The sequence below is a fragment of the Macaca fascicularis genome, chromosome 10, assembly GCF_037993035.2.
Source record: "Macaca fascicularis isolate 582-1 chromosome 10, T2T-MFA8v1.1".
NCBI lineage: Eukaryota > Metazoa > Chordata > Mammalia > Primates > Cercopithecidae > Macaca > Macaca fascicularis.
The window spans coordinates 13562910-13590766 of record NC_088384.1 but is presented as its reverse complement, the minus strand read 5'-3'; the positions used below and the strand labels follow the sequence as shown (position 1 = coordinate 13590766).

Genomic DNA, 27857 nt, shown 5'->3' with positions numbered 1-27857 from the left:
GTGGCAAGTGGGAGATATCAATGGATTCTGAGCAAGAAGGACTCCCCAAATATCCCCAGATAGGGCTGGGAGTTTGAGAGAACCCAGGAGCCCCCTGGGGAGCCAGGAGACGGGCCCTCTGGACAGTCATGTGCTGGTAAAAATGCTTCACAACCAGCTCTGTCTGTGGGAGTGGGAGACACAGAGATAGACTGCCAGTTTGCATATAAAAACTCTCATCAGGGCAGGCTCAAAGCTTCCAAGGTAATATCAACTGGCTTCGAAGATTCCAGAGACTTTCACAGTTGGCTCTCGGAAGCCAGTGTGAGCTGACTCCAGCACACTGCCACACCCTGGGTTATAAACTGTATTTGCCCAAGACTGCTAGTGCTCAACCCTCCTTCTCCCCTGATCACTCCCATGGTGCCCTGCAAACCGGAGCCCAAGGATAGAAAAGTGCTCTGTGGTTTGTCCAAGCTCAGGGGACCGCCATGGTCTGAGACTCCAGGCCTGTGGGTCTGAGCCTTAGCTCAGCTGCTTATGCGCTGGGTGATTCAGGCACACCCTCACTTCTCTGGGGTGACTTGCTTTGCAGGGTCGCTGCCGGGATAAGAAGAGGCCACGCAGTGGGGAGGTGTGGGTGGGAGCAGGGTTGTGCTGGGAAGGCCTGGGGAGCGTGGGCAGTGGTTCCCAGGGATCAGTAACAAGCCCTCTCCCACCCCACCCCCAGCTCAGTCGCTGGGCAAATCCATCAGATCAGTCTGCTGTCACCAGTAGGGGGTGGGAAAGGCAGGGTCTGTGAAATGAGGGGTCCTGGGACAGGATGAGGGCCGGAAGAGCTATGAGAGGCCCTGGGCAAGAGGTAAGGAGGCAGGCTGCAGACCACCAGCACCTCAGACCCTGCCGATGGAAAAACGGGTCTTGGTAAGTGTCAGTGTCGCTGCCTCCCTCCTTGTCCCTTGGGAAACTCCTATTCCTCCATCAGGCCTCAGCTCCAGCATACCTCTTCCAAGACGCAGGGGTTAAGAGTGAGAGTTTGGGTGTCATTCCATCTGCAGGGCCCTGGACAATCTGCTTCATCTTTTTCAAACTCATCTGTAAAATGGGGACAGTAATACCACAGAGCCTGCAGGATGGTTGCAAGGATTAAATGAAATGCTCTTGGCACGGAGGAGCCTACTTCTGACAACAGGGATGCCCTCGTTCCTTTGCTACTTCCCCCACCCATGTCCCCCCACAAGGTAGGCTTGGCCCTCTGAGTCTCCACCACACCATCCTCTTAGCCCAGGTAGTAGTTACAGTCATGTCTGTCTCCTCCATGGAACAGTGAGCCCCTAAGTGTGGGGACTGGGTCTGATTCACCACCAGGTCCCCAGAGCCCAGTGCAGGACCTGGGAAGGCACGGACTTCACACCTTGTGTCACTGTCCAGGTCCCCACCAGCACCAAGACCCTGTCCCAGGCGCTCGATGTCACAGGTGTCCGGCTGAGTGGCAGCTCCCCACTCAGCCTCCACTTCCTCACGTGTGACCCTGGTGACCTCTGAAGGTTGCTTCCCGCCTGAAAATGCTGAGAGTCCATGTCTCAAACCCACGTCACCATCCTGCCCCCAGACCAACCCCTCCCCGCTTCCCTGCCCCATCAACAGCCCCACTGTTCTCCAGTGACCCAGGCATGAGGCTTCGGAGTCATTTTTGACTCATCCATCCCCTTCATCCCCTATGGCTAGTCATCAGCCACAGTTTTTCCTTCAAAACACATCCGTAGTCCCCTCCCCAACATTCTAGTCCCCTCTGTCTTGGCCTCCGCTTTGGTCTGAAGTCTGGAGATTTTGTCCACTTTCTTTTCTTTTTTGGAGACAGGGTCTTGCTCTGTGGCCCAGGTTGGAGTACAATGGCGTGATCTCGGCTCACTGCAGCCTCAACCTCTGGGGCTTAAGTGATCCTCCCACTTCAGCCTTCCAAATAGCTGGAAGCATAGGCACAAGCCACCACACCCAGCTAATTTTTAAATTTTTTGTAGAGACAGGGTCTCACTCTGTTGCCCAGGCAGGTCTTGAACTCCTGATCTCAAGCAATTCTCTCACCTTGGCCTCCCAAAGTGCCAGGATTACAGGTGTGAACCACTGCACCACACCTGGCCTGATTTTGTCCATTTTCCAACTTGCCAGTGTCCTCTCACCTTCCACTATGGCCATCTTCCCAGGAGAGCTCTGGAGTTCCACTATTATGGTCCTCCCAAAAACATGCAGCAGGTACCTGGCAGGGGAAACTGCCTCACACCCATCACCTGCCCCTGAATCTATCAGTCAGGAGCCGAGCTGCTGCCTCGAGGTTGAGTGTGCCCAGGAGACACCGGGGTCTCTGCCCACAGTCAGGCACACAGTCCACTGAGCTCTGCTATTCCTTAGGCCTAGCACTGGGCATGGGGCAGGGAAACCAAGATGCTTGAGGCACAGGCCCTGTCCACACCCTGATCAGGGACACGGATGGATGATGCCACACCGACGCAGTGTGCTATAGGAACCTACATGGGGTGGCGGTCACCCCTCACGCTGCCCAGAATCAGGACGTGTCACAGAGGACGGACAGTCGAGCTGGGTCTTGAGGAACGAGCAGGAGTTCTGTGGAGAGGGTGCTTCAGCAAGGAAGCTGCCTGGATGCGCCGTTACGAAGGCCCGAAGGGGCAGGTGCGGTGGCCACCGTGGGAGGCGGGGAGGCCAAGCTGAGAAAGGCTCCGTGGGCCGCTGGTCAGAGGCGAGCTGCCTATGGAATCCCTTACTGCCGTCCGTGATTCATGTCCCCCACACGGAGCTGAACCTGGGAAGTAATGCCTCCCTGTAAACATCAAAGCAGCCATCGGTGAGCCATCCTTGAGCCCAGGAGGTTGAGGCTGCAGTGAGTCATGATCGCGATACCGCACTCCAGCCTGGGCCCCAGAGTGAGACCCTGTCTTAAAAAAAAAAAAAAAGGAAGTGGACAAAATCTCGAGACTTTGCACAGAGCGGCCCTCCCTACTTGCCGTTCTTCGCCACCCTTTTCAGGTGGACGGGGCATGGCCTATCACTCCCATTTTACAGATGAGGACTCAGATCTACAGAGAGAAGGCGCTTGCCCAGGGTGGCCAGCTAGGCTTTGGTAGAGCCAGGCCTGGAATTTCCCTGGCCCCGGATCCCAGAGTCTAGAGGTTGCAGGGAGGCTCAAGCTTGGTTACCCGGTCCCTCTGGGGTAGGGCTGGTTCTGTAGGACCAGATGGGGCAACAGACAGGCCCAGCTGCTGGGAACCCCAGGACCAATCACCAGTGCCCACGGAACCTCGCCAAGGCAAGCCCTGCTGGGCTGGCACAGCCTCTGAGGCCAAGCCTGCTCCCCAAGTGCAGTGGGGTTTGGGGGATGGGATCTGGCCCCGGGGGAGCGGGAGGGACTGGGTGGCGGATTTGTGTTTCCACTTGATTTCCTCAGTTGTTTTCCAAGAGCGGTGGCAGGATCCTGAGGGGAGGGGCGGAGGTGGGGAAGCCACCGGAAGGCGCCAGGGCTCCACTGCCTGCCCCCCATGTGACTCCGCTGACTGACGACAGTGCCGCGTGGAAGGGCCTCGAGGCTTCCGTCCTGTGCTTGCTGGGCAAGGGTGTGACGTGGACGAGGGCACTGGGCCCGCACTGGGTGACTCCTCGTGACCCATGCTGACTCTAAGTCTGCTGCCCACTTGGGGCCCCAACCCCTTTGATTCTAGGAGTCAAGAGAGGCTGTGACTGCCGCTGACCCCTATTCCCTGCACCATCCCAGGGGTCAAGTGGCTAGGGCTGAACCCGGACAGGGCAGGGGTGCCCCAAAACCCAGGGCTTGGCATGGCCACTTGGGGTCCTCCCGACTCCCCTTGTCAGCCCCTTCCGCCTCCCCTTCTGCCTCCTCTGGTCCCACCGTTTCAGCCTTATCGCCTCACCACCTCACCACCACCATCTGTCCCTCAGCTCCTCAGGCCTGTCCACTCTGCTCCTCGTCCCCACTGGTTGTCTTTTCCGCCTTCCAGGGCTGCCCTGGGCTCTCACTGGGCCTTGGGCCACAGTCTTTTCCCTTCCATGCACCCCTGCGTCCCAGGCCTGGCAGCCTCCCCAGGCCTGTCACAGAGGAGTGGGGTCAGCCACTCCTGGCTTCAGAATCTGCTTGGCCACTTCCTGGCCGCGTGGCGGCAGGCAGGTCCCAACCCTTCTCTGGGCTCCAGCTTCCTCCTCTGAGAAGCGGGGGAGGGAATAATGCCAAACCAGCGACCTCCTGCACCGGCTGTAAGGAGACCGCAGTGCCCGGCACAGGGCGGTGTGGGGAGGCAGCCGAAGAGCTCAAAGGAGAGCCAGGCCACTTGGAGTTGGAATCCCAGCGCTGACACCAGCCGTGCAGCCCTGGACCTCTCTCTGAGCCTCAATGTCCCCCTCTGTAAAATGGGGATAATAATAGCAGCTTCCCCTTGGGACAGAATGAACTAATCCCAGGGGAGACCTGTCAGCCTGGGCTTTCTGGAGGGGGTTGTGCCTGCGCAGCTTGGAACAATGAGTCAGAAGCAGCCAGCAGAGACACTGAGCGGAGTGCACTGGAGGTGGGGGCAGGGCTTGAGCAGAGGCCAGAGGAGAAACCAGATGGGAGCTTTCGGCCCAGGGCTGGGAGTGGTGGGAGGTGAGACCTGGGGCCCTGGCCTAGGACGAGCTGGGGCTTTCCAGGATCCCACCCCAGCCTCCTCACCCTACCTTGCTAGCCAGGGGGCTGACATCCCTCCCCACGCCCCAAGCAGATTCCCTTGTGCTGGTGCTGGTCCCTCCACCTACAAGCTCTCCCCGCACCTCTTGGCCTCTGCAAATCCTGCCCATCCCTCCGTAACACACAGTGTGGGTCTTCCTTCTTCCAGGAAGCCTTCCCTGCTCTCTGCCACAGCCATCTCTCTCTCCCCCTCTGTCTCTGCCTCTCTCGGTCTCACACCCTTCTGTGGCATCGCCTGTGACATGAACTCACCACGGTGGGTTCTTCTGTAAATGCTGCACGTCTGGAGCCCATTAACTGTTAACAACGGGAGCCTCTGAGGGCTTTACACCCAGACTGGTGTGTGCATACCCCTCACCTTGCCTGATTCTCAGCATCGTCCTATGGGACCAGAGGGATGAGCCCACTTGACAAATGAGGATGCTGAGGCCAGACAGGCCAAGGGGCGGCTGCCCAAGGGTCTATAGCAAGTCAGTGGGGCAAGTGGGAATCGGGGGTCGCTCTCTTCCCTGCCCAGGGCAGGGGGCCTAGCAGGAGCACATTTCCTTTCTGTTCATTTGCAATCCCTCAGTCTATCCTGCTTCTGTCCTCCCTCTCCTGCCCACCGGCCTCTCTGCCATCTGAAACCCCCTGCTACTGTCACCACTTTCTGCATGACTGCCCCACCTCACTCTCCAGGTGCTGCCTGACACCTGCAGACAGTTCATATGCATCTGCTTCATAACCATGGCTGAACTGAGGCACCTGCCAGGCCACTGGGAGCGGCAGAAGAGCAGGGGCAGCCCTGGCGGAAGCGGGTGGGAGGTGCTGTCCCTTCCCAGCTGGGTGACCACGAGTTGCAGCCTCATGTCTCAGAGCCCCCTTCCTACCCCCGAAGGGCAAGCTGCCTTCTTTTGATACACCCGCAGAGCTCCAGAGTGGGTGCGGTTTTACTGATGAGGAAACTGAGGCCCTGGGAGGCCAGGAGCCAGCCTGAGGTCAGAGGTGAGGCACTGAGCCCCTGCTTTTCTTTTTTTTTGGAGACAGTCTCGCTCTGTTGCCCAGGTTGGAGTGCAGTGGCGGGATCTTGGCTCAATGCAACCTCTGCCTCCCAGGTTCAAGCAATTATCTATCCTGCCTCACCCTCCCATGTAGCTGGGATTACAGGCGTCTGCCACCACACCTGGCTAAGTTTTTGTATTTTTAGTAGAGACGGGGTTTCGTCATGTTGACCAGGCTGGTCTCAAACTCCTGACCTCAGGTGATCCAGCTGCCTCAGCCTCCCAAAGTGCAGGCATGAGCCTCCGCGCCCAGCCGAACCCCTACTTTTCTAGGCCATTTGCTGATGTCATGGCACCATGAGGCTGGTGGGGCAGGGAATGTCCTCAGAGTCCTTTGAGAAGCTTTAAAAATTTCCCCAAGAAGAAGCTTCCTTCTGTGCAACCAGGACGTCCACAGGCAAGTCTCCCCTTCAGGGACCTGGAACCCCCCATTAGCGAACTGCCCTCAGGGGCAAGGCTGCTCTCCTTAGGAACCTGTCCTAGATGAACAGGCCCATTCTTGGCACATACTAGATGCTCAGTAAACACTTACTGAAAGAATGATTTGGGTCTCATTTAGGAGGGGTGGATAACAGGGGAGGAGTGGCTGCAAGGGATGGGAGAGGGGGGTAAGGAGGGCTGCGGCCAAGGCCTGTGGGTCTCTCAGTTTCTGACCTTGACCTCCAGAGAGTCCTGTTGCGATGGAACTCAGACCACACCATCCCCTGCTCAAAGCCCCAACAGGCCTTCCCCCAGCGTTCAGAGCTAGGCCCTCCAACCCCATGTGTCTGACTCCCTTTCCCACACACTGGCCTCCTGGCTGTTCCTAAACTCAACAGCACATTCCCTCTCAGGCCTTTCATGCTGTTGCCACTGGCTGGAATATTCTTTCCCCAGATATTCTTCCTCTCTTCTTTCGGATCTTTGTCAAAAGTCATACTCTCGCAGGGGTCTTCTCTGACCACCATGTCTAACATAACACCCCTCCCATCTCTCTCCACCTTTACCCTGCTTTGTTTTTCATTCTGGAACTCACGGCTGCCTGATGTTAGCTTGTAGGTTTACTTGTATACTGCCCATCTTCCTGAGGAAAGAGGAGAATAGCTGCTCTGTGAGGGCAAGCTGGTCTGTTATGTCTACTGCTATAGCCCCAGAGCTGGAACAGTGCTGGGCACATGGCCAGTGCTCAATCAGTGTTTGTTGAAGGAAGGAAGGAAGGAAGGAAGGACCTCTTTATTCTGCTAATGAGCAACCATACTATCTTTTTTATGTTATGCTATGTTATGTTATGTCATGTCTGAGACAAAGTGTCACTCTGTCTTCCAGGCCAGAGTGCAGTGGCGCAATCTTGGCTCACTGCAGCCTCGAACTCCTGGACTCAAGCGATCTTCCTGCCTCAGCCTCTCAAGTAGCCAAGTAGCTGGAACTACAGGTGGGCACCACCACGTTCGGCAAATTATTGCTTTTTTTTTTTTTTTTTTTGTAGAGATGGGGATCTTGCTATGTTGCCCAGGCTGGTCTTGAACTCTTGGCTTCAAGCAGTCCTCTGCTTTGGCCTCCCAAAGTGCTGGGATTACAGCCATGAGCCACTGCGCCTGGCCTCTTCCTATCTCCTTTTTTTTTTTTTAGACAGAGTCCCACTGTGTCGCCCAGGTTGGAGGCTGGAGTGCAGTGGCGATTCCAGCCTCCCACGGGATTCTCCTGCCTCAGCCTCCTGAGTAGCTGGGACTACAGGCACGTGCCACCATGCCTGGCTAATTTTTGTATTTTTAATAGAGATGGGGTTTCACCAGGATGGTTTTGATCTCCTGACCTCGTGATCCACCCACCTCGGCCTCCCAACTCTTCCTATCTTTTGTTCATCCAGTGCCTCCTATGTGTGTCCCTGTGCGAGGTGCTTTTTGAATAAGTAGCCTCAGCAGATGGACAGCAGCTCACTTCATACAGGTTGGCTGGAGGTAGCAAGGGTCATCAAGTCAGCGTGTGGGAAGTGCTCTAACCACAGTAGGTGCTCACGAACAGTAGCTTCTTTTAGAACCACTTGCCTGTGATCAGATGGCCTCTCTGGGAGCCAGAGAGTCAGTGTTGGGAGGTAGAAGGTGGGGGAAGGGGAGAAAGCTGTGGTGGGGAAAGAAGAGATATGCCTAAATTTTAGGAAGAATGTTCTGAAAGGCAAACTGTGCAAAGATGGAAGGGACAAGCTCCCTGTCAGCATCAGGAGGCTTCAGCCCTGGTGGCCCTGGAACCAGGACCAGCTTTGGGACGTGAAGCCAGAGAATGTGAGGATTCAGAGGGCGTCCTCTTGAGGTTAGGGTGGGCCAGGCCCTAGAGCTTGGAGCAAGTGGCTCAGGGGAAAGGACCAGGCCAGGCCCAGGCAGGTGGAAGCCATGGCTGCGGCTGGGGTTTGACCTGGCGGCCATGATGGACTCTAGACCCAGGAGCCACCCGGGCACAGGACGGGACGGGTTGAGAGATCTGGCCGTCCAGGCCCTGAGTGTGCCCTCGCTCCTCCCCACCTTCCGCCGTGGCCTTGAGCCCCTTGCGCCCGCGCCCATGGGGTTAAATCTCTCCCTGTCTCTCTCTGCTCCAAGTTGTTTTCCAAGCGAGGCAGAGAATGGTTCTCTTGTTACCAACATGGCTTCTGGGCATTGGGTAATGCGCTCCCTCTTCTCCCGCAGCGCCACAAAGGGACCTTTTGTTCCCCTCCCTGCCCCTCTCGCTGGCTCTTCCCGGCCCCCCACCCACCCCAACTCCCTCCTCCCCACGCCGCCGGCGCCCGCACCCCGGGGCTGCGCGCTGACCGTGGCGGCCACGGCGCCCTCCCTCTCCCGGCGCCTGCACTGGCGGCCGCCATCTTGCGAGTGGCCCTCAGGGCGGCTGCGACTTTCCTGGGGCTCTCGGGGCCGGGGCGGTCGTGGGGGGCGTCTGGGGCCCCACAGGACGTCCCTGACCCACCTTACGCCCCCCAGGGAGTGGCATGACCCTTGGGTTTCCAGCCTCCGCGCCAGGCCTTGTCCCTGCACGGGACAGGTCGCGGCCCTCCGCCATTTCCCGCGGCCCTTGCTTCCCGGGAGCGGCTCCCGCCTGACGACTGAGTGGACTGCGCCGGGGGGGCCGCCGCTGTGACCCAGCCCCTCCAGAAAGAGCCCTCTCTGCACCCGCTCCCACCCGCGCGAAGCACAAGATGGGGCTGTCCCCGAGACAAAGCCTAAAACCAACTGTACCGGAATTTTTGGAAACTGAAACACAACGTGTCCAAGATGGGAATGTCAGGAAGCCAGCCAACGAAGTGTCTGCCCTCCGGGGACACAGTATCTGTCCACTGTCCCTGCCCACGTCCCCTCACAGCCCTGCAAGGTGGGTAGGGACGGCTGATGCCATTTTTCAGATGAGGAAACTGAGGCACAGAGCAGCTCCACAGCCAGGACTGGGCGCTCATCCAGTTGACTCCAGCGCAGATCCTCTCTTCCCAGGGCAGCCACCCCCGCCTTGTGAGAGCCGGTGCCCGGGGGAGGGGAGGGATGGAGGCCTGGGCAGTTCACCCAGGCCCAGGAGCCAGAGCCCTGGCAGGTTGCACGCAGCTGCTCCCGAGAGGCACCGCTTCCACCCCTGCACCAGCCCTGCCTCCACAGACGCGCAAAGGAAGCAAAGCCACTGCTGGCCAAGCACCTTGGCCTTCCAGCCAGGCACAGACATCCAGAGAGGAAACCCACGCACCTGGCACTGGACGGGGTGGCGGGCAGGGATAGGGCGAGGGCCATTGAGTTCAGCGAGACCCTGGCGGCTCTCAAGGAAGACAGGCAAATCAGCACAGAGCCCCTGTGCTGCAAGATGGGGCCTGGGCTACCCAGGAGCTCCTAACCTGAAGTTGGGAAAGGAAGGCTTCCTGGAGGAGGTGACTGTGAATAAAATCTCAAGAGATAGTAAAAGTTCTGCAGGCAATGAAAATGAGAAATAGGGTCAGGCATGGTGGCTCACACCTGTAGTCCCAGCACTTTGGTAGGGTGAGGTAGGAGGATCACTTGAGACCAAGGAGTTGGAGACCAACTTGGGCAACATAGGGAGGCTCTGTCTCTACAAAAAAAATTAAAAAATTAGCCAACCATGGTGGTGTCTGCCTGTGGTCCCAGTGGTCCCAGCTACTTGGAAGGCTGAGGCCAGAGGATCACTTGAACCTGTGAGGTGGAAGCTGTAGTGAGCGGAGATCACAGCATGGCACCTCAGCCTTGGCACCAGTGAGACCCTGTCTCAAAAAAAAAAGAAAATAAATTGAGAAAAGGGTAGGAAAGCAGATGTGAACGGCAAAGCTGGTGGGAGAGGCACCCCAGGCCATGGGCTGGAGCAGAGAGGGCCTGGCAGGGGTGGTGGGAGAGGCGGCAGGGGGAGGAGCGGTCAGCAAAGTGGCCACAGAGGTGGGGGACTCCAGAGGACCAAGGGTGACCTGGGAAGGTGTGTGGACTAGATCCTAAGGGCGATGGGGTCACTGGAGGATTTCAAGGGAGTCAGATTTGTGTTCTAGAATTATCTTTACCATATGGGCTGGCCGTATACCAGTCTGGTTTATTAGTGTTTTCCTAGCACCTAGCTCAGTGCCAGCACACAGTAGATGTTCACTAAATGCTTTGAATCAATACACAGGTGCCAGCTGTGTATCCAGAGGCGATGGTTAACTCCTGTGAGGGTCCTTCAGCTTCAGTTTCCTCCTTTGTGAACGAGGACACTGGCACCTGCCTCGTGGGCGTGTCGTGATGGTGAAGGGAGCTTGGCAGTTTGGGCTTGCTGTCCTGCACGTGGTCAGCACTCTGTAATGGCAGCTTTTATAAAATGTGTGGAGGATGTCCCAAGGGGGAGATGAGGGCAAGGACCCCAGTCAGGAGTGGTCAAGTCAGCCAGAGGAGCGAGAATAACGATGACAACAGTGACGATCAAGGGCTGAAGTTCTTCATGTATTGCATTCATGTCATCCTCAACACAGCGAAGGAAGGCGGCACCGTAGTTATCCCTGTGTTATTTTCCAGGAGGCGGCGGCTCAGAGAGGAGTGACTCACCTGAGGCCCCGTGGCCAATGCGTGGTGGATGGAAGTACATGGAACGCCAGAGCCAGGCTGGTGACCAATGCTGGTGGTGGGGACTGGTCAGGGTGGCCACCAGGGAGGGGCTGTGAGGACACGGTCCAGACTGATGGAACAGATGACGGGGGCAGGCACAGGGGGAGGGAGGTTTCAAGGACGCCCCTCAGTTTCTGGCCCAGGTGACCAGGTGGAAGGTCATTTCCTGAGTGAGGGACACAGCAGGACAGACAGGCTTGGGGAGGGACTGTTGGGATATCTGGAGTCTAGGAGAGAATCTGGGCGGGGGACGGAGGGGAGGGCGGAATGAGCTCATGGGGCAAGTGGAAGGCTAGTGGGCAGTGGAAGAGCTCCAGCCCCCAGAGACCCAGCCAACGTCAAGTAATAACGACAGTAGACGTTACGTAGCCTTGACTCTGTGCAGACCTCTTCCTTCGTCCTTACATTAACTCATTGAACCCTCTCAACCATTATCAAATTGGAGCCACCATTATCACCCCCATTTTATAGTTGGGGAAACTGAGGCAAGAGACATTAAGCCTGCAGTGTTGGAATAGGCAAATCTGCAGAGAAAGGAACGTGGGTGAGTGGTGGGCTGGGGAGGATCATAGCTAACGGGCACAGGCTTTCTTTTTTGGGTGATGAAAATATTCTAAAATGACTGTGAAAATATTGCACAACGCTGTGAATATGCAGAAACCCACTGAATTGTATGCTTTAAATGTGTGAATTGTATAGTATTTGAATTTCACCTCAGTAGAGCTGTTAACCAAAAAGCAAGAGAGAGAGAAAGAGAATATTTGTACCTGGACACTTTTGCCTCTGGGTGGAGATTACTCCACCTCAGGAAGCAGTAAACCCCAACCACCAATTTTTGGAGGCTTGCTCCATATGACTTTGGGGAGGGGTTGGGGAGGGATGGGGTAGGATAGTGTCTCAGCTGCTCTTCCTGGAGGAACAAGGGCCCAGCCAGCAGATCACCCATAAGCTTGGTGCCCCAGCCCCTCCTAGAGGAACCCCAGTGTCTGCTTGGGTCCAGGAACACACAGTGGCTGCCTTCCTTCCGGTCCTCCTGGTCCCCACAGGTCATGGGCTGGAGACCCAGGATGGTCTCTGTGATGGTCACGCCTGGCTCCTCCCCCCATATCCCAACTGAGGCTGGGAGGCCCAGGCTGCCCTGGTGCCTAGGGGCTGTGACTGACCCATGGCCTGTGCCAGGATGGCGACTGTGAAGAGGCTCCAGGGACCCCCTGGGTATGAGCCAGTGGGAGAATGAAAAGAGGAAGGGAGAAGTCTGCAGGCCTGCCCCACCCACCTGGAGGGGTCAGAGAAGGAGCTGTGCTGTCCAGGAAGGGGGGGTGGCCAGCAAAGTGGCCTGGAGAGACGAGGAGGAGAGGGTTTGGGAGAGTGGCTTCCCATGCCATGGCACCTTCTTCAGAGTAGGGTCACGAGCATTCAGGAGGGAAGGAAGTGCAGACAGCTAGTGGACAGTTCTTTGGGGAAGCTGGGCTGAGAAGGGAGAGGGGGTAGAGCAATAGTTTTTATTTTCTGGACTGAGAGGAAGGAATGGATAGTGGGGAGAAGAGATGCTGACCACACAGCAGAGGGGTGGGCCAGTGGGAGAGAGGCTTCTGTGGAGATGGGGGTGTTCTGGAGCTAGATGGGGGCCCCCACTCCCAGGAGGGCAGTGGGTGGGGTGTGGGCTGAGAGCTGCAAAGCTGATGGCAGGAGGGGAGGCCGAGGGGCCCTGTGGCCTCTCCTCTTTGCAATAGAGGAGGGGTGTTGGGATTGTGGGGCTTCAGGAGGTTTGCTGTCTCTACTGAAGGCCCCAGAAGAAGGAAGCCTTGGGGACCAGAAAGGGTGGGTGGCGCTGGGAGAAGGCCTGCATGCCACTGCTGGGCTGTGTGGAAGTCCCCATCTGAAACGGGGTTGTTCTTTCTCTTGAGAGCTCCAAGTGCCAGCCATGTGCCCCTGGCCTGGAGAGCAAGGGGCCTGTCCTCTGTGGGTTCATTTACAGCTTTTCAGAGGTGCCCCCGCCTGGTCCTGGGCAACTTGTCATCAGCGCACCTGGTGTGGATACCAAGGAGAACTAACAGAGGCTGGGCAGCTCCCGGTGCTTCCCCAGGCCCCCAGCCCCACCCCTCAGCTGAGGACAGCACCTCCCTCTCCCACCCAGGCTGTACCTGCTACTGCCCTCCACTCCACCGGGCTCAGCACACAGCAGGGCCTCAGTCAGTTTGCCCTTATGCCTGTATGCTCTGGGCAGATTTCAAAGCACTTTCCCTTAACTACCCACAGAGTGCCATCTCTCCACCACTACCCCTATGCATACACACCCAGTGGGGCTGGGAAGAGTTCCCCCCACCCTGGACCCAAATCAGGCACTTCCTCCCAAGCGAGCCCCTCCTGTGCCTCATCGGCCCACTCAAAGGCCATTTATTCTTCCTTTTGACACAGTCCTGATACCTTGGGTGCTTCCATTCCCTAGGCTGGAGGGGAATTAGAAAGGTGCATGGGAGGAGAGAGGGCCTAGGAAAAGAGAAGACAGGTGGTAAGTTGGTTTTGTCAACATTTGCAGCCGAATTTCAAGGGAGGCCCTGGAGCCACTGTATAACACAGACATGACACCTATGGGGCGCTTGTTGAAAGACACACGGGTGCTCTGCTGGCTTGGTGGCTGTGATGACTTCATGCAAATGGCAGCTGCATTGGTATGAAACTTTGTTAAAGCAAACTAGGTATAAATAAAGATTCATGTTCAAAGATCTGTATTGCAATGTGTCTAATTGTGAAGAACTGGCCACAACCTTAATCAACAGTAGAGGATTACAGAGTCATTCCTGTAATCCCAGCACTTTGGGAGGCTGAGGTGGCTGGATCACCTGAGGTCAGGAGTTCGAGACCAGCCTGGCCAACATGGTGAAAACTCGTCTCTACTATAAATACAAAAATTAGCCAGGCGTGGTTGTGGGCGCCTGTAATCCCAGCCACTCAGGAGGCTGAGGCACAAAAATCACTTGAACCTGGGAGGTGGAGGTTGCAGTGAGCCAAGATCATGCCACTGCACTCCAGCCTGGGTCAGAGAGCAGGACTCTTGTCTCAAAAAAACGAAAAAACAAAAAACCACAAACCAGTAAAGATTGGTAAAGTGCATCGTAGCACAATCCTGTGACAGCATATGACATGTCCACTAAAAATGATGCCTATGAGGATTTTTTTTTTTTTTGTGGCACCAGGAGGAACTTGGGGCCACAAGTGTGTTTGAAGGGTCAATGATCAATGCCACACAAGTAACAAACTGCCAAGTCCAAACATCTTACTTTTTTTTCTTTTTTTGAGGTGGAGGTCTCGCTCTGTCGCCAGGCTGGAGTGCAGTGGCACGATCTCAGCTCACTGCAACCTGTGCCTTCCGTGTTCAAGAGATTCTCCTGCCTCAGCCTCCCAAGTAGCTGGGGTTATAGGTGACCGCCACCACACCCAGCTAACTTTTGTATTTTTAGTAGAGACGGGGTTTCACCATGTTGGCCAGGATGGTCTTGATCTCTTGACCTTGTGATCCACCTGCCTCAGCCTCCCAAAGTGGCATGAGCCACCGTGCCTGGCCTTTTTTTTTGAGACAGAATTTTGCTGTGATGCCCAGGCTGGAGTGCAATGGCGCAATCTCGGCTCACTGCAACCTCTCCTTCCCGGGTTCAAGTGATTCGCTTGCTTCAGCCTCCTGAGTAGCTGGGATTACAGACACGTGCCATCATGCCCAGCTAATTTTTGTATTTTTAGTAGAGACTGGATTTCACCATGTTGGCCAGGCTGGTTTCGAACTCCTGACCTCGGGTGATCCGCCTGCCTTGGCCTGCCAGAGTGCTGGGATTACAGGCGTGAGCCACCGTGCCCGTCCAGCATCTTACTTCTTAATACGATATATGAGGCCCTGGAAAACCTGGCCTCTGCTGGCCTCCTTAGCCTCCTCCCTCGCTGCTGAACTGCTGTGGGTCTCACAGCTGGTTTTACTCTATGCCTTTCCATATGCTGTTCCCTCTGCCTGGAATACCTTTCCCTGCTGTCCCCATCTACTTTGGTCTAACTTCTACTCCCCATTTAAGAATCAACCCCACAGCAAGATTGCTGGAGCCCAAGAACTTGAGACCAGCCTGGGCAATGTAGTAAGACCTCATCTCTCCAAAAAATTAAAAAAATTAGCGGGGTGTGGTGGCACACACCTGTGGTCTCAGGTACTTGGGGGTTGAAGTGGGAAGACTGCTTGAGCCTGGGAGGTCAAGGCTGCAGTGAGCCGAGATTGTGCCACTGAACACCAGTATGGGAGACAGAGCAAGACTTTATCTCAAAAATAAAAAAATAAAAAATAAGGCCAGACATGGTGGCTCGTGCCTGTAATCCCAGCACTTTGGGAGGCCGAGGTGGGCAGATCACCTGAGGTCAGGAGTTTGAGACCAGCCTGGCCAACATGGTGAAACCCCATCTTTACTAAAAATACAAAAAATTATTTGGTGGGAGCCTGTAATCCCAGCTACTCAGGAGGCTGAGGCAGGAGAATCGCTGGAACCCAGGAGGTGGAGGTTGCAGTGAGCTGAGACTGCACCACTGCACTGCAGCCTGGGGGATAGAATGAGACTGTCTCAAAAAAAAAAAAAAAGAAAAGAAAAAAGAGTCAGCCTCAGCATCTTCTCCTCCTGGAAGCCTCCCTGGCCTCCTGGCTGGGCTGGGGTTCCCTTTTCTGGTACCCCCTAGTCCTCTGTGCTTACTGAATATTCCACACACAGTTATAATTTTTGGTTGACTTGCTGACCCTCCACTTCCAGCCTGTGAGTCCCTCGAGGGAGAGACTGTGTCTGGTTTGCCTCCATGTCCCAGCGCTGGCCCCATCCTGGCACATCTGGGCAGGAAGTCACACGACCTGGTTCTATTCCTGGTCATGTTCCTGTCCAAGCCACCCCTTCAGTTTCCCCATCCAAAATGTGGGAGAGCTGGGCTTTGCCAGGTCACTTCTGAGGGCACCATTGTCCAGAAGATGGACAGGGCTCGCATGGCCCAGGCCTGTGCCAGGTGCTCGAGATTGATGGGTTGAGGGCCACGGGCAGCGCCCTCAGTCAGAAACTCCCTCCGTGGCTCCCTGTAGCCCCGTGTAGAGACTGGGGTGGGTGTAGAGAGGGGGCGGAGGGCTACATGCCAGGGCCTCAGCAGACCAGACCCCACCAAAGAGGCTGGCCTGGCACCCCCCAGCAGGAATGATGGCCCCCAGTGGTTATCAAAGGCCAGCGGGTCCCCTCCCTCCAAGGATGAGGGGGTGTCCCTGGGCTGCCACTGACAAGCAGGGCCATCCGTCAGCCCTGAGCACAATGGGGTCATTAACCCCTGACCCCAGCTCCTTTTTAGCCACTTCCTCTGAGGGCTGGGTGTATGGGGCTGAGAACGGATGGGGGATTTCTGTCAAGCCTCGCTTTTCAGCAAGGGGCCCAGGAGCAATGGCTGCTTGGCTGCTCCCAGGCTCTCTAGCTCCCAACCTCTGCGGCTCCTGCAGGGTCTGGGGGAGCCTCCCATTCTCTGTCCCCTGAGAGGGCACCCTCTAGGCCAACCACCCTCAAGCCAAAGCAGTGTGTATGGGGAAGGACAGATAGAGACCCTGAGAAAGAGACAGAGACTCGGAGAGAGGGAAGCCGAGGTGGGCAGATCATCTGAGACAGACACTTGAGACTCGAGACGGCTCCTTTCCCTTTACAAAGTGCGTTCACGGGAAAAATCATAGACCAACCCTGCTTGTGAAATTAGATGCGAAAATCCTAAATCAGATATTAGCCAAACAGATACATGCATCATGCCCAAACTGAGTTTATCTTAGAAATGTAAGGTTCATTTAACATTTGAAAAATCTATTAGTGAATTTATCACATTAATGAATTAAGGGAGAAAAGTCATATGATCATTTTGGCACTGGAAATCAAGGTCAACATCTACTTAAGATAAAAATGTTTTAGCAAACTGGGGATAGAAAGGAATTTCCTTAGACTGGGCATGGTGGTTTCCAGCACTTCAGAAGGCCAAGGCACACGAATCCCTTGAGCCCAGGGGTTCCAGACCAGCCTGGGAAACACAGTGAAACCCCATCTTTACAAAAAAGACAAGTTTAACTGGGTGTGGTGGTGTGCGCCTGTAATCCCAGCTACTTGGGAGGCTGAGGTGGGAGGATCGATTGAGCCCAGGAGTTTGAGACCAGCCTGGGCAACATAGTGCATAGTGAGACTGTGTCTCAAAAAAAAAAAAAAAAAGAAAGAAAGAAACTTCCTTAAACTGATAAAGATTATCCACAAATCCCAGCACAAACACAGAGTTCTTAAAGGAGCAATGGACACATTTCTTAGAATCAGGGATGGATTTGCCCCTCATCCATGAGTGGATTCAACATTGTACCTGAGGTCCTAGCTAGCCTGGAAAGTAGGCATGAAAGAAGGGATAAGAATTGGAAAAGAAAAGCAAAACTGGGATTATTTATAAGTGGTATGATTGTCTATTCATAGAAAACCCCAAATCATCTACTGGCAAAGTATTAGAACTATGAATGAAATTTAGCAGAGAAAGGATATTCCCACATCCAATCAATATGAAAAACTAATTATAGGGTGTGATGGCTCGTGCCTGTAATCCTAGCACTTTGGGAGACTGAGGTGAGTGGATCACTTGAGGTCAGGAGTTCGAGACCAGCCTGGCCAACATAGTGAAACCCCATCTCTATTAAAAATACAAAAATTAGCAGGTGTGGTGGCATGCGCCTGTAGTCCCAGCTACTCTGGAGGCTGAGGCAGGAGAATCGCTTGAACCTGAGAGGTGGAGGTTGTGATGAGCCTAGATCGTGCCACTGCACTCCAGCCTGAGCGACAGAGCAAGACTCCATCTCAAACAGAACAGAATAAAACAAAACAAAACAAAAATGAAACAAAACAAACAAAAAAACGAATTACAGCTAAAACACAGATAATCCTTGAAAACATGATGCTCAGCGAAAGAAGCCAGAGGTGAAAGGCCACATAGAAAGTGATTCCATTTATATGAAATGCCCAGAATAGACAAATCCATAGTGACAGAGAGTAGATTAGTGGCTTTGGGGGGCTGGGGAGAGGAGGGCTTGGGGAGTGACTATGAATGAGTTAAGTTTTCTTTTGGTGTGATGAAGATGTTCTGGAATTAGATAGCAGTGATGGCTGTATATAACCTTGAGAATATAGGAAAAACCACTGAATTGTACACTTTCAAATGATGAATTTTTATGGTATGTAAATTGTATCTCAAGAAAAAAGTAATTGCATTTATAAACATCAGAGCTGACAACATATAATTTTTAAAAATCTTCCATTTACAATAATAACAAAAATTACATCTAACAAAATATTTATGGTGATAAAATGCTATTGAGGTACAGGCACATTGAAAAACGGTTTTCCTTTTTTTTTTTTTTTTAAAGACAGAGTTTTTTTACTCTATCGTCCAGGCTGGAGTGCAGTAACATGATCCTGGGTCCAAGTGATTCTCATGCCTCAGCCTCCTGAGTAGTTGGGATTACGGGTGCGTGCCACCATGCCCAACTAATTTTTTTTTTTTTTTTAAGACAGGGTCTCACTCTGTTGCCCAGGCTGGAGTGCAATGGTGCGATCTTGGCTCACTGCAACCTCCGCCTCCCAGGTCCAAGCAATTCTCCTGTCTCAGCCTCCCAAGTAGCTGGGATTACAGGCATGCACCACCATGTCCAGCTAATTTTTTGTATTTAAGCAGAGACAGGGTTTCATCATGTTGTCCTGGCTGGTCTCGAACTCCTGAGCTCAGGCAATCCACCCACCTCAGCCTTCCAAAGTGCTAGGATTATAGGCGGGAGCCACCGTGCCCTGCCCAGCTAATTTTTGTATTTTCAGTAGAGACAGAGTTTCACCATGTTGGCCAGGCTGGTCTCAAACTCCTGGCCTCAAGTGATCTGCCTGCCTTGGCCTTCTAAAGCCCTGGGATTATAGGTGTGACCCACCATGCTCACAACTGGCAATTTGGCAATTTTTAAAAAAACTATACACACATTTACCATAGGACTCCGTGACAGCATGCCTGGGCATTTATATCAGAGAAACGAACACTCATATCCACACAAAAACAAGTACACAATTGTCAGGGCAACTTTATCTGTAATGGTCAAAAATTGGAAACAACTTGAATGCTCTTCAGTGAGTGATTAAGCTAACTAGTTCCTCCATACCATGGAATACTACTCAGCAATGAAAAGGGACGGGCTAAGCTAAGAACAGGCTTCCAGAAGGATGGAGCTCTAGGGAATTATGCTGAATTGTTTGTTTTTTGACGAAGTCTTGCTCTGTCGCCCAGGCTGGAGTGCAGTGGCATGATCTCGGCTCACTGCAACCTCTACCTCCCGGGTTCAAGCTATTCTTCTGCCTCAGCCTCCTGAGTAGCTGGGACTACAGGCGTGTGCCACCACACCCAGCTAATTTTTGTATTTTTATTAGAGATTGGGTTTCACCGTGTTGGTCAAGCTGGTCTCGAACTCCTGACCTTGTGATCCACCCGCCTTGGCCTCCCAAAGTGCTGGGATTACAGGGGTGAGCCACCATGCCTGGTCAGTTCTGTATCTTAATTGCGATGGTGGCTACATGAATCCACTTGTGATGAATTGTAGAGAACTACACACACACACACACACGCACACACAGGCATACACACACATGTGCACACACACCTACATGAATGCATGCAGAACTAGTGAACTCTGAATAAGGTTCTGTGGTCAAGTACTCTAGCTATGTAAGATGTTACCTTTGGTGGAAACTGGGAAAAGCCGGGACCCTTCTGTACTATTTTTGCAACTTCATGTGAGTCTAAAATTATTTGAAAATAAAAACATAGACAAAAAATGTTATTGGAAGACATGAAAGAAAATCCTCAATATTTGCTTCACCATAAGGAAAGCAGGCCTGGAGGAAGGGGTGCAGCGTGGGCAGGGTTGTGGCTGAAAATGGAGTGGCTGTGAGGGATCGCTGGGCAACTTGGTGTTAGGTAACAAAAGTGTCATTACTCTCTTCTCTCTAATTTTGTACTTTAAAAAATTTCCTTAATAAGAAATAAAAGAGGTAAGTGAATGCAAAGAGACAGCTATTAAGTTGCATAGATTCAGTATAAGGATGTTCATTCTCCCCAAATTAATGTCAATTAAACTCAGTCCTGATCAAAACCCAACAGGCTTTCTGATGGAGGTTATCAAGCTGATTCCAAAAATCAGTGAGAAAGAGCAAAGCAGTAAGAATAGCTGAGACACTCCTACAGAACGAGGCGGGACACCGGCCTTACCCGCTGTCAAGGCCAGGCGTACAGCTACGGTCTTTAGGCCAGTCTGGGATTTATCAGTGCAGAGGTGGCCACCGAGACCCATGGGACAAAGAGCCCGGCAGAGACCGCCGCACACAGGGATATTGAAGGTGGGGGCGTGGCAGGTGAGGAGAAAGGAAGGACCAGGCGCATTCACGTCAGTTTCACCTGCTGTCCTCATCCCTCTCCTCTAGGCTGGCCTTGCTCTTTGCATCCCAAGACCCCATTCCACACTGAGGTCACTGAGGCTCAGAGGGGGCCAGTGACACCCAAGGTCTTCTGGCTGTGGTCCCGGGCTCTTTCCAAAGTGTGGTCCCACCAGCCTTCCCTGCCTGTGTCGGAACCATGGGCCTCCAACCCACTACAGTCCTGAAGATTCCGAACCTCTGAGGGAGAGTTGGGGATGGGGTGTTGCGGCATCTGCAAGAGAAATAGCTTCCCACTTGAGTTTGAGAACCCTGCAAGGGAGAGGGAGGAGAGAGAGAGGGCGAGCGCAATGAGCCAGCCACTGTGCTGCCAGGCTGGGGAACAATCAGGCTCTGTCCCTTTCCTCCCCACCCCCCTGGGCTCCCACCAGCTTTCATCACTGACCTAACCCAGGGGGCAGGGCACTGGGGGGCGGGGGTGGAGGGGAGGGCAGAGGTCAGCCCATTACACGCCAAGCCAAGCCAGGAATAGATCCACTTTGGGGGTGGCTGGGGGGACTTGGGGCCCCACGGAAACCCACCTCCCACCTCTGGCTAGAGGCAGCTGACTGGAGGAGGCGCTGGAGAAGACAGGAGATAGCTGCCCTGTACCCCAAGGGTGGTGAGAGCCAGGGCTCCATCAAAGCTAAGAACAGGCTTCTAGAAGGATGCAGATGCCCCTGAGCCACACTAATCCCCTCCCTGGCCTCCACGGCTGCCACCTTAGTGGGAGACACTTTCCCGTCCCAAGAGGAAGGTGACCCTCCTGACCCGCTGTCCTCAGGGCTGGCCCACCCCACCAGGCCTCCCTTCTGCTGCCCCAACCCAACCTCCCAGTGGTTTGGCCCCTGTGCCCTGTCCCCACCTTGCTTCAGACTCGGGGGGTGGTGTTCCCACCCCCACCAGCGGGCCCCCCTGCTCCCTCCAGCCTGTCGATGGTAGCCAGGGGGCTCCAGGCAAACACAGGCCTGACTGCCCTTTCCCTTCCTGGCCAGAGTCTTCTGTGGCTCCTCAGTGCCAGGCAGATCAAGTCTGGGATTCTGATGCCAGCACTTGAGGCCTCTGCTATCTCTGGCCATCGCCTGATATCTGGCCTTCTACTTTTGATGACACAGTTATTCATTCATTTAACAGACAGGTGTTGAGCGTCACCCCAGGCTAGACAGTGTGCTAGGTGTTGGGGACAGAGGTGTGACCTGGATGGGCCAGGTTTCTGCCCTCAGGGACCTGGCTGTCTGTAGAAAACAGACCAGAGACTGGTTAGCAAGCAAGCGCAGGCCCCATCACCAGCCACTCTGCAGGCATCGGTGACATGAGGGGGATAACGCAGGACTGGTCCCTGCTGGCTGCGCTGCCTCTTCTCAGGCCGCTCGAGGGTGACAGTGCACACCTGCCACAGAAACACCCTGCAGCTTCCTCTCAGGCGTCCCTGAGCACTTCCTCAGAGAGACCCTTTCAAAGCGGCGCATCTAAAGAACTCCCTGGGACAGGCACAGTGGCTCATGCCTGTAATCCCAGCACTCTGGGAGGCCGAGGCGGGCAGATCACAAGGTCAGGAGATCGAGACCACGGTGAAACCCCATCTCTACTAAAAATACAAAAAATTAGCCGGGCGCGGTGACGGGCGCCTGTAGTCCCAGCTACTCAGGAGGCTGAGGCAGGAGAATGGCGGGAACCCGGGAGGCGGAGCTTGCAGTGAGCTGAGATCGCGCCACTGCCCTCCAGCCAGGGGGACAGAGCGAGACTCGTCTCAAAAAAAAAAAAAAAAAAAAGTAACTCCCTGGGCCAGGCACAGTGGCTCATGCCTGTAATCCCAGCACTTTGGGAGGCCGAGGTGGGCAGATAATCTGAGGTCAGGAGTTTGAGACCAGCCTGACCAACATGGTGAAATCCCATCTCTACAAAAAAACACAAAAATTAGCCGGGTGTGGTGGTGCTTGCCTGTAATCCCGGCTACTTGGGAGGCTGAGGCAGGAGAATCACTTGAACTCAGGAGGTGGAGGTTGCAGTGAGCCGAGATCACACCACTGTACCCATCACCTTTCCCACCCCTCCATTTTATAAAATCTCTGGTGTCTGCCACCAGCTGGAAGCAGCCAATTCTTTGCTTACCAGTTGATTGCCTGCTCCTCCCACTCACGAGGCCTCTGTCAGGGCAGGGCCTTGCTCGTCTTGTTCCCTGGTGTGTGACCTGGATGTAGTAGGTGCTCAAGAAATACGTACTGAATGAATGAGTGAGTGAATGGGTGAGAGTGTGGGATCACCGCACAGCCGTGAGGCTCGTGTGAAGAAAGGAATGGAAGCTGCTCGATTCCGGGCTACTGCACAGAAGGCACCCAGCCTTAGCCGCCAGGGTCACTGTCCTCTGCTTGACCTGAAAGCCCACACTCTAAATGTCTATGTTGACGACGAACTGAACTGAATTCCAGCAACCCACTCCAGCTTCTGGACCTTTAAGTAGGGAGGATTGCAGGCCTGGGCTGGGGGACAGCGGTGGCTGCAGAGCGGGCAGCCAGGCACAGAGCTGGCGTGGGCAAGACCAGCTCACCCGTCCACAAAGTATATGGACCCCTGAGCTCCCCGGCATCCCTGAGTCAGGCGACAGTATGCGGAAAGCTGGGGGCTCTATAGCTGGCCGCGTGCTTCAGGAGCTGTTTTTCCTAATGGCCACCGGGTGGCAGCACTTCCCCAGGAATGTGGGCGGCAGAGCCAGCCCTTGTGGATTGAATCTCAGAGGGAGCCACAGGGATGGAAGCTTGGAGGGGACCCAGGCCCAGGGTCACACAACTTTCAGTGGCAGGGCCAGGCCAGGACAGAGGTCACTTGCCTTGCCACCTGGACGGACTCAGGAGTAGCCTCAGGGCAGGAGGAGATGCGAGCTGAAGAGGGAGGGTGTGAGCCGCAGCCCTAGCTCAGCCTCCTGGGAGTGGGTGGATGTCCTGACCTTGATTTCAACCCCTAGAATCCTACCCATCCTGAGGAAGGGGCTCCACCCAGGCCTCCCCTCTGAGGCCCTCTGAGTCTGTCTCCCTCGCCAGACTGATTCCCAGGGTCCTGGGACTGTGCCTTGTCCCCTCCACCACCGGCCACGGGAAGCCTTTGCACCTTTCCCTCTTTCCCTTTCCTTGCCTCAGCCTGGGCACCACCAGCACCTCCTCCAGGAAGGCTTCGCTGGCCTTTGGTTGGGCAGGAGCCCCTCCTCCAGGCCCATGCAACACCCTGGATTATCCGGGATGGTGAGGCCCTGGGGGCAGGGATTGCTGGTACCTCGCACAGGCCCACCTAGGTGTGCACAGACACTGCGTGTTCGCAGCTTCTGGCACAGAGGTCCTCAAACTGCAGCAGGCATTGGCGTCACCCTCAGAGTGTTGTGAAAATGCAGTCCCCAAGATCTCCCCTTCCCCAGAGATTCCAATCCAACAGGTCTGAGCTGGAGCCCAGGAATCTGCATTTAAGACACTTCCCAGCCAAGTCTGATGCAGAGGCCTGAGCATCTTAGTGTTCGTTAAATGTACCATCGGCCCTGATCTCTGCAGGGGTTCAGCAAAATAACTATAAACAGAAGGACCATAAAAACCTCTGACATCTGTGCTCTTTGAATCACTCGTAAAACACTTTCACATCTGGTTCTCCTTTTTTGCCTTCCCCTATTTATTTATTTATTTATTTATTTATTTATTTATTTATTTCCTTATTTAAGACGGAGTCTCACTCTGTTGCCCAGGCTGGAATGCACTGGTGCAATCTTGGCTCACTCCAACCTTTGCCTCCCGCATTCAAGCAATTCTCATGCCTCAGCCTCCCAAGTAGCTGGGACTACAGGCATGTGCCACCACGCCTGGCTAATTTTTTGTATTTTTAGTAGAGACGGGGTTTTGCCATGTTGGCCAGGCTGGTTTTGAACTCCTGACCTCAGGTGATCCACCCACCTTGGCCTCCCAAAGTGCTGGGATTAGAGGTGTGAGCCACTGTGCCCAGCCTGTCTTCCTCTTTTTAACTACTGTCTTGGGAGGATCATCATCCTCACTCCACAGACACCAAGGCTCAGAGACAAAAGGTGACTTGTCCAAGGTCCTCCAGCTAAAAGAACGGAGCTGGGATTTGAACTGGAGTCACCCTGGGCTAGGGGAGCTCCAAAATTCAGGACCTAGACATGGCCTGGTGATTCCAGCCTTGTGGAGGAAACGGGCCACTGCTACTGTCCCTGTTGAGGCCCTCCTCATCTCTTCTCTGAGACATCCAACCCTCTTGACTCCCTCTGCCCATCCAAGTCCTCTCTTCCTGGACCCAGAGAAAGTCTCGTCTCATACTAAAGCTGCAGCGATTTCTGCAAGCACTAGATTTGCAGCCAGGTATGTGCTGGACTTTGTGGGCAATTCAGAGAAGGGCAAAACAGAGCACCTGCCCCCCGACCAGGGGCTTCCTGTCCAGCTGGAAAGACAACAAGTGCTTATTTGGGTGACAGAATAAGGTACTTGAATGTTCTTTTCCATCAAATAGATTCCTGGTCCCAACCAGACCCCCTCAATTGACTGGGACATGTTCCTCTGCTGTGTGGGCTGATTCCGGTGACCCCCTCTGCTAAAAAAGCTAAGCGGATTGTGACATTTTCACACCAACAGGTATTACAAAGCAATCCAATTTCCTTTTTCTTGTCTGTCACAATGACACCTGTTGATGAATTCCAAGTATCCTACGGAAGATGGGGGTGCCAGAGATTAGAAAGTAAGTAGAGAAAGAGGCCGGGTGTGGTGGCTCACACCTGTACTCCTAGCACTTTGGGAGGCCGAGGTGGGTGGATCATCTGAGGTCAGGAGTTCGAGACCAGCCTGGCCAACATGGTGAAACCCCATCTCTACTAAAAATACAAAAAATTAGCTGGGCACAGTGGTGGGGGCCTGTAATTCCAGCTACTCAGGAGGCTGAGGCAGGAGAATTGCTTGAACCCGGAGGCAGAGGTTGCAGTGAGCTGAGATCATGCCATTGCACTCCAGCCTGGGCGACAAGAGCGAGACTCCATCTCAAAAAAAAAAAAAAAAAAAAGAAAAGAAAAAAAAGAAAAGAAAAAGAAAGAAAGAAAAAAGAAAAAACATTGCAATAATTAGCCAGCGTGGTGGCAGGCGCCTGTAGTCCCAGCTACTTGGGAGGCTGAGGCAGGAGAATCACTTGAACCCAGGAGGCAAAGGTTGAAATCAGCTGAGATTGTGCCACTTCACACTCCAGCCTGGGTGAAAGAGCAAGACTCCATCTTAAAAAAAAAAAGTCAGTAGAGAAACAGAATACAAGAAGAGGGACATGGAGAAGCGTTTTATAATTTATCCAACTGTGAGCTCTAAGCCCCACATTTAAAGGGGATAAAAACCTTGCCAGACAGAATACAAGCATGTAATAAATTAATCACTGCAGAATTGGCTCAGGAAAACCATGAAGAGATTTCACAAGGCAAATACACAGCAAATTGCTGAACGAATGATTCAAATAGCAATTGCTCAGGAGCTCAGAAAAGGGAGCAAGATATATGAGCTGAGATCGTCTGCTAAGCCTGCCGGGAAGAGGTGAATTAGAGCGGAGCCTGCAGGCAACGGCTGAACAAGGCAGCAAAGAGGGGCATCTTCCCCAACCTGGGAAGAAAGGCCAGAGTGGGTAGGGGGTTTTGAGGTCAGAGTGACAGCTGTGCCAAGCAAATTGTTTACAAAGCATTCACACCTGTTTTTCCTTCTAATCTTTTGTTTTTGAGATGGGGTCTGGCTCTGTCACCCAGGCTGGCCTGCAATGGCGCAATCTCGGTTTACTGCAACCTCCACCACCTGGGTTCAAGGATTCTCCTGCCTCAGCCTCCTGAGTATCTGGGATTACAGGTGCGTACCACGACGCCTGGCTAATTTTTGTGTTTTTAGTAGAGACGGGGTTTCACCATGTTGGCCAGGCTGGTCCAGATATATGATCCAGATCTTATACCAACTCCTGACCTCATGATGCACACTCCTCGGCCTCCCAAAGTGCTGGGATTACAGGCATGAGCCACCTCGCCCCAGCCTCTCCTTTTAATCTTGACTTTCACAAATACCTGGTGGCAGGCGTCATTTCCCCATTCTACAGGTACCCGAGGCTCAGAGTGAGACAGTGACTTACTCAAGACCTCCCAGCTACAAAATGGCAGAGCCTGGGCTTGAGCTAGCATCGTCATGGGCTGGAAGAGCCACAATCCATGTTGAGGCACCTGGGTTTGGAGACCGCTGCCTTTTTTTTTTTTTTTTTTTTGAGATGGAGTCTTGTTCTGTCGCCCAGGCTGAGTGCAATGGCCTGATCTCAGCTCACTGCAACCTCCCTCTCCCATTTTCAATTCTCCTGCCTCAGGCTCCCGAATAGCTTGGATTACAGGTGTGCCCCACTGCACCTGGCCTTAGACTGCTGCTTTTTGAAACCAAAATTCTGGCCTGGAAACAGAGCTTGGTTTTTCCAACCCTTGCCCTGCCGCTATGATACCAGAGGAAGAGGCTTCCCTGGGCCTCAGTTTCCTTGCCTGCACAATGTGGCTGGCAAGACTTGGTCTCCTCTCACAGGGTGATGGTGAGCTTTAAAATCCTGTGAAAGTGATCTGACTGGAGAGCAGTGGACAGTGGGAAGGCTGTTGCTGTCATGGCATTCTGCACATCTGTCCAGACTCAATTAGCCACCTAAGGAGAGAGTAGGGTGGGGCTTCCATCGGCCGTGGGATATGTGGACAATCATCCTTCTATATCTTTCCTCCATGGCTCCTGGGCCAGCTGGGGAAGCAAGCTGGATGGGCCTGGCCCCATGCTGCCAGGTGAGGTGGATGCCTGGCTGTGGCTCTAGGAGAGCCACCCTCCCTCAGGGAACCCACTTTACACAGTAGCAGTGGCAGCAGAGGCTGGCGAGGAGACAAGATTCGGAGTCTTCAATTGGGGAGCACTGAGAGCATTTCCCGAGCCTCAGATACATGGGGACTGTGACCCTCCCTGGGACCCCAGTTAGGCTGCCCCTCAGGACTAAGGAAGGAGGAGGGGGTGTGAGAAATCTTTCACCATATACCATAGAAAGCATTTACCTCAATGGCCTTAGTTTACCTATGGGGAAACTGAGGCACATAAAGGGAAGGGAGCATGTCCAGTCTGTCCTTAATTGTAAGACCCACTGAATACACCTTTCCTGGCTCTTTGTTTAGTGTTTGGACATTCAAAGACCCCTAGACTAGGCGGCGGGAGTTTCAGGGCCACGATCCAGATCTTACACCAACTGTGTGTGGCCCCGCACAAAATCACTCCCTGCTCTTTGGCACTTAAGTTGGCGAAACTGGGATGGGCTGGGACCTCAAAGGGCCGTTCTAGTAGGGGAGTCACAGGCCCAGGTGGTGAAGGGGTGAAAGGGCATGTCTCGCGGTTTATAGTCCACTGAGCCTCGCCAGAGGTAACCCCAGCTCAGGGATGCTTTCGTTGCCATGGCAACCGCCGGGTAGGCGCGGGCCCCT

At 54.0% G+C, this 27857-nt stretch overlaps 1 protein-coding gene across 10 annotated transcripts in view; it reads left to right on the top strand.

The window, feature by feature from the left end:
* POLR2F (RNA polymerase II, I and III subunit F) overlaps positions 1-13577 on the top strand; it is a 92337-nt gene extending 78760 nt beyond the window's left edge. For 2 of the 10 annotated variants that reach the window (XR_012418747.1, XR_012418744.1), the window contains exons 6-9: positions 7072-7177; positions 8715-9102; positions 10764-10849; positions 13393-13577. Coding sequence is in view for 5 of the 10 variants with exons in the window: in XM_065522132.1 (XP_065378204.1) it covers positions 7072-7177; positions 10764-10866; positions 13393-13531 (348 nt within the window). In the remaining 5 variants the exon portion in view is untranslated. Of the gene's footprint in view, positions 1-7071; positions 7178-8714; positions 9103-10763 lie in introns of all 10 variants that reach the window. The other 8 variants (XR_012418745.1, XR_012418748.1, XR_012418746.1 and 5 more) reach the window with 6 other exon arrangements.
* Positions 13578-27857: the final 14280 nt, after the last annotated feature.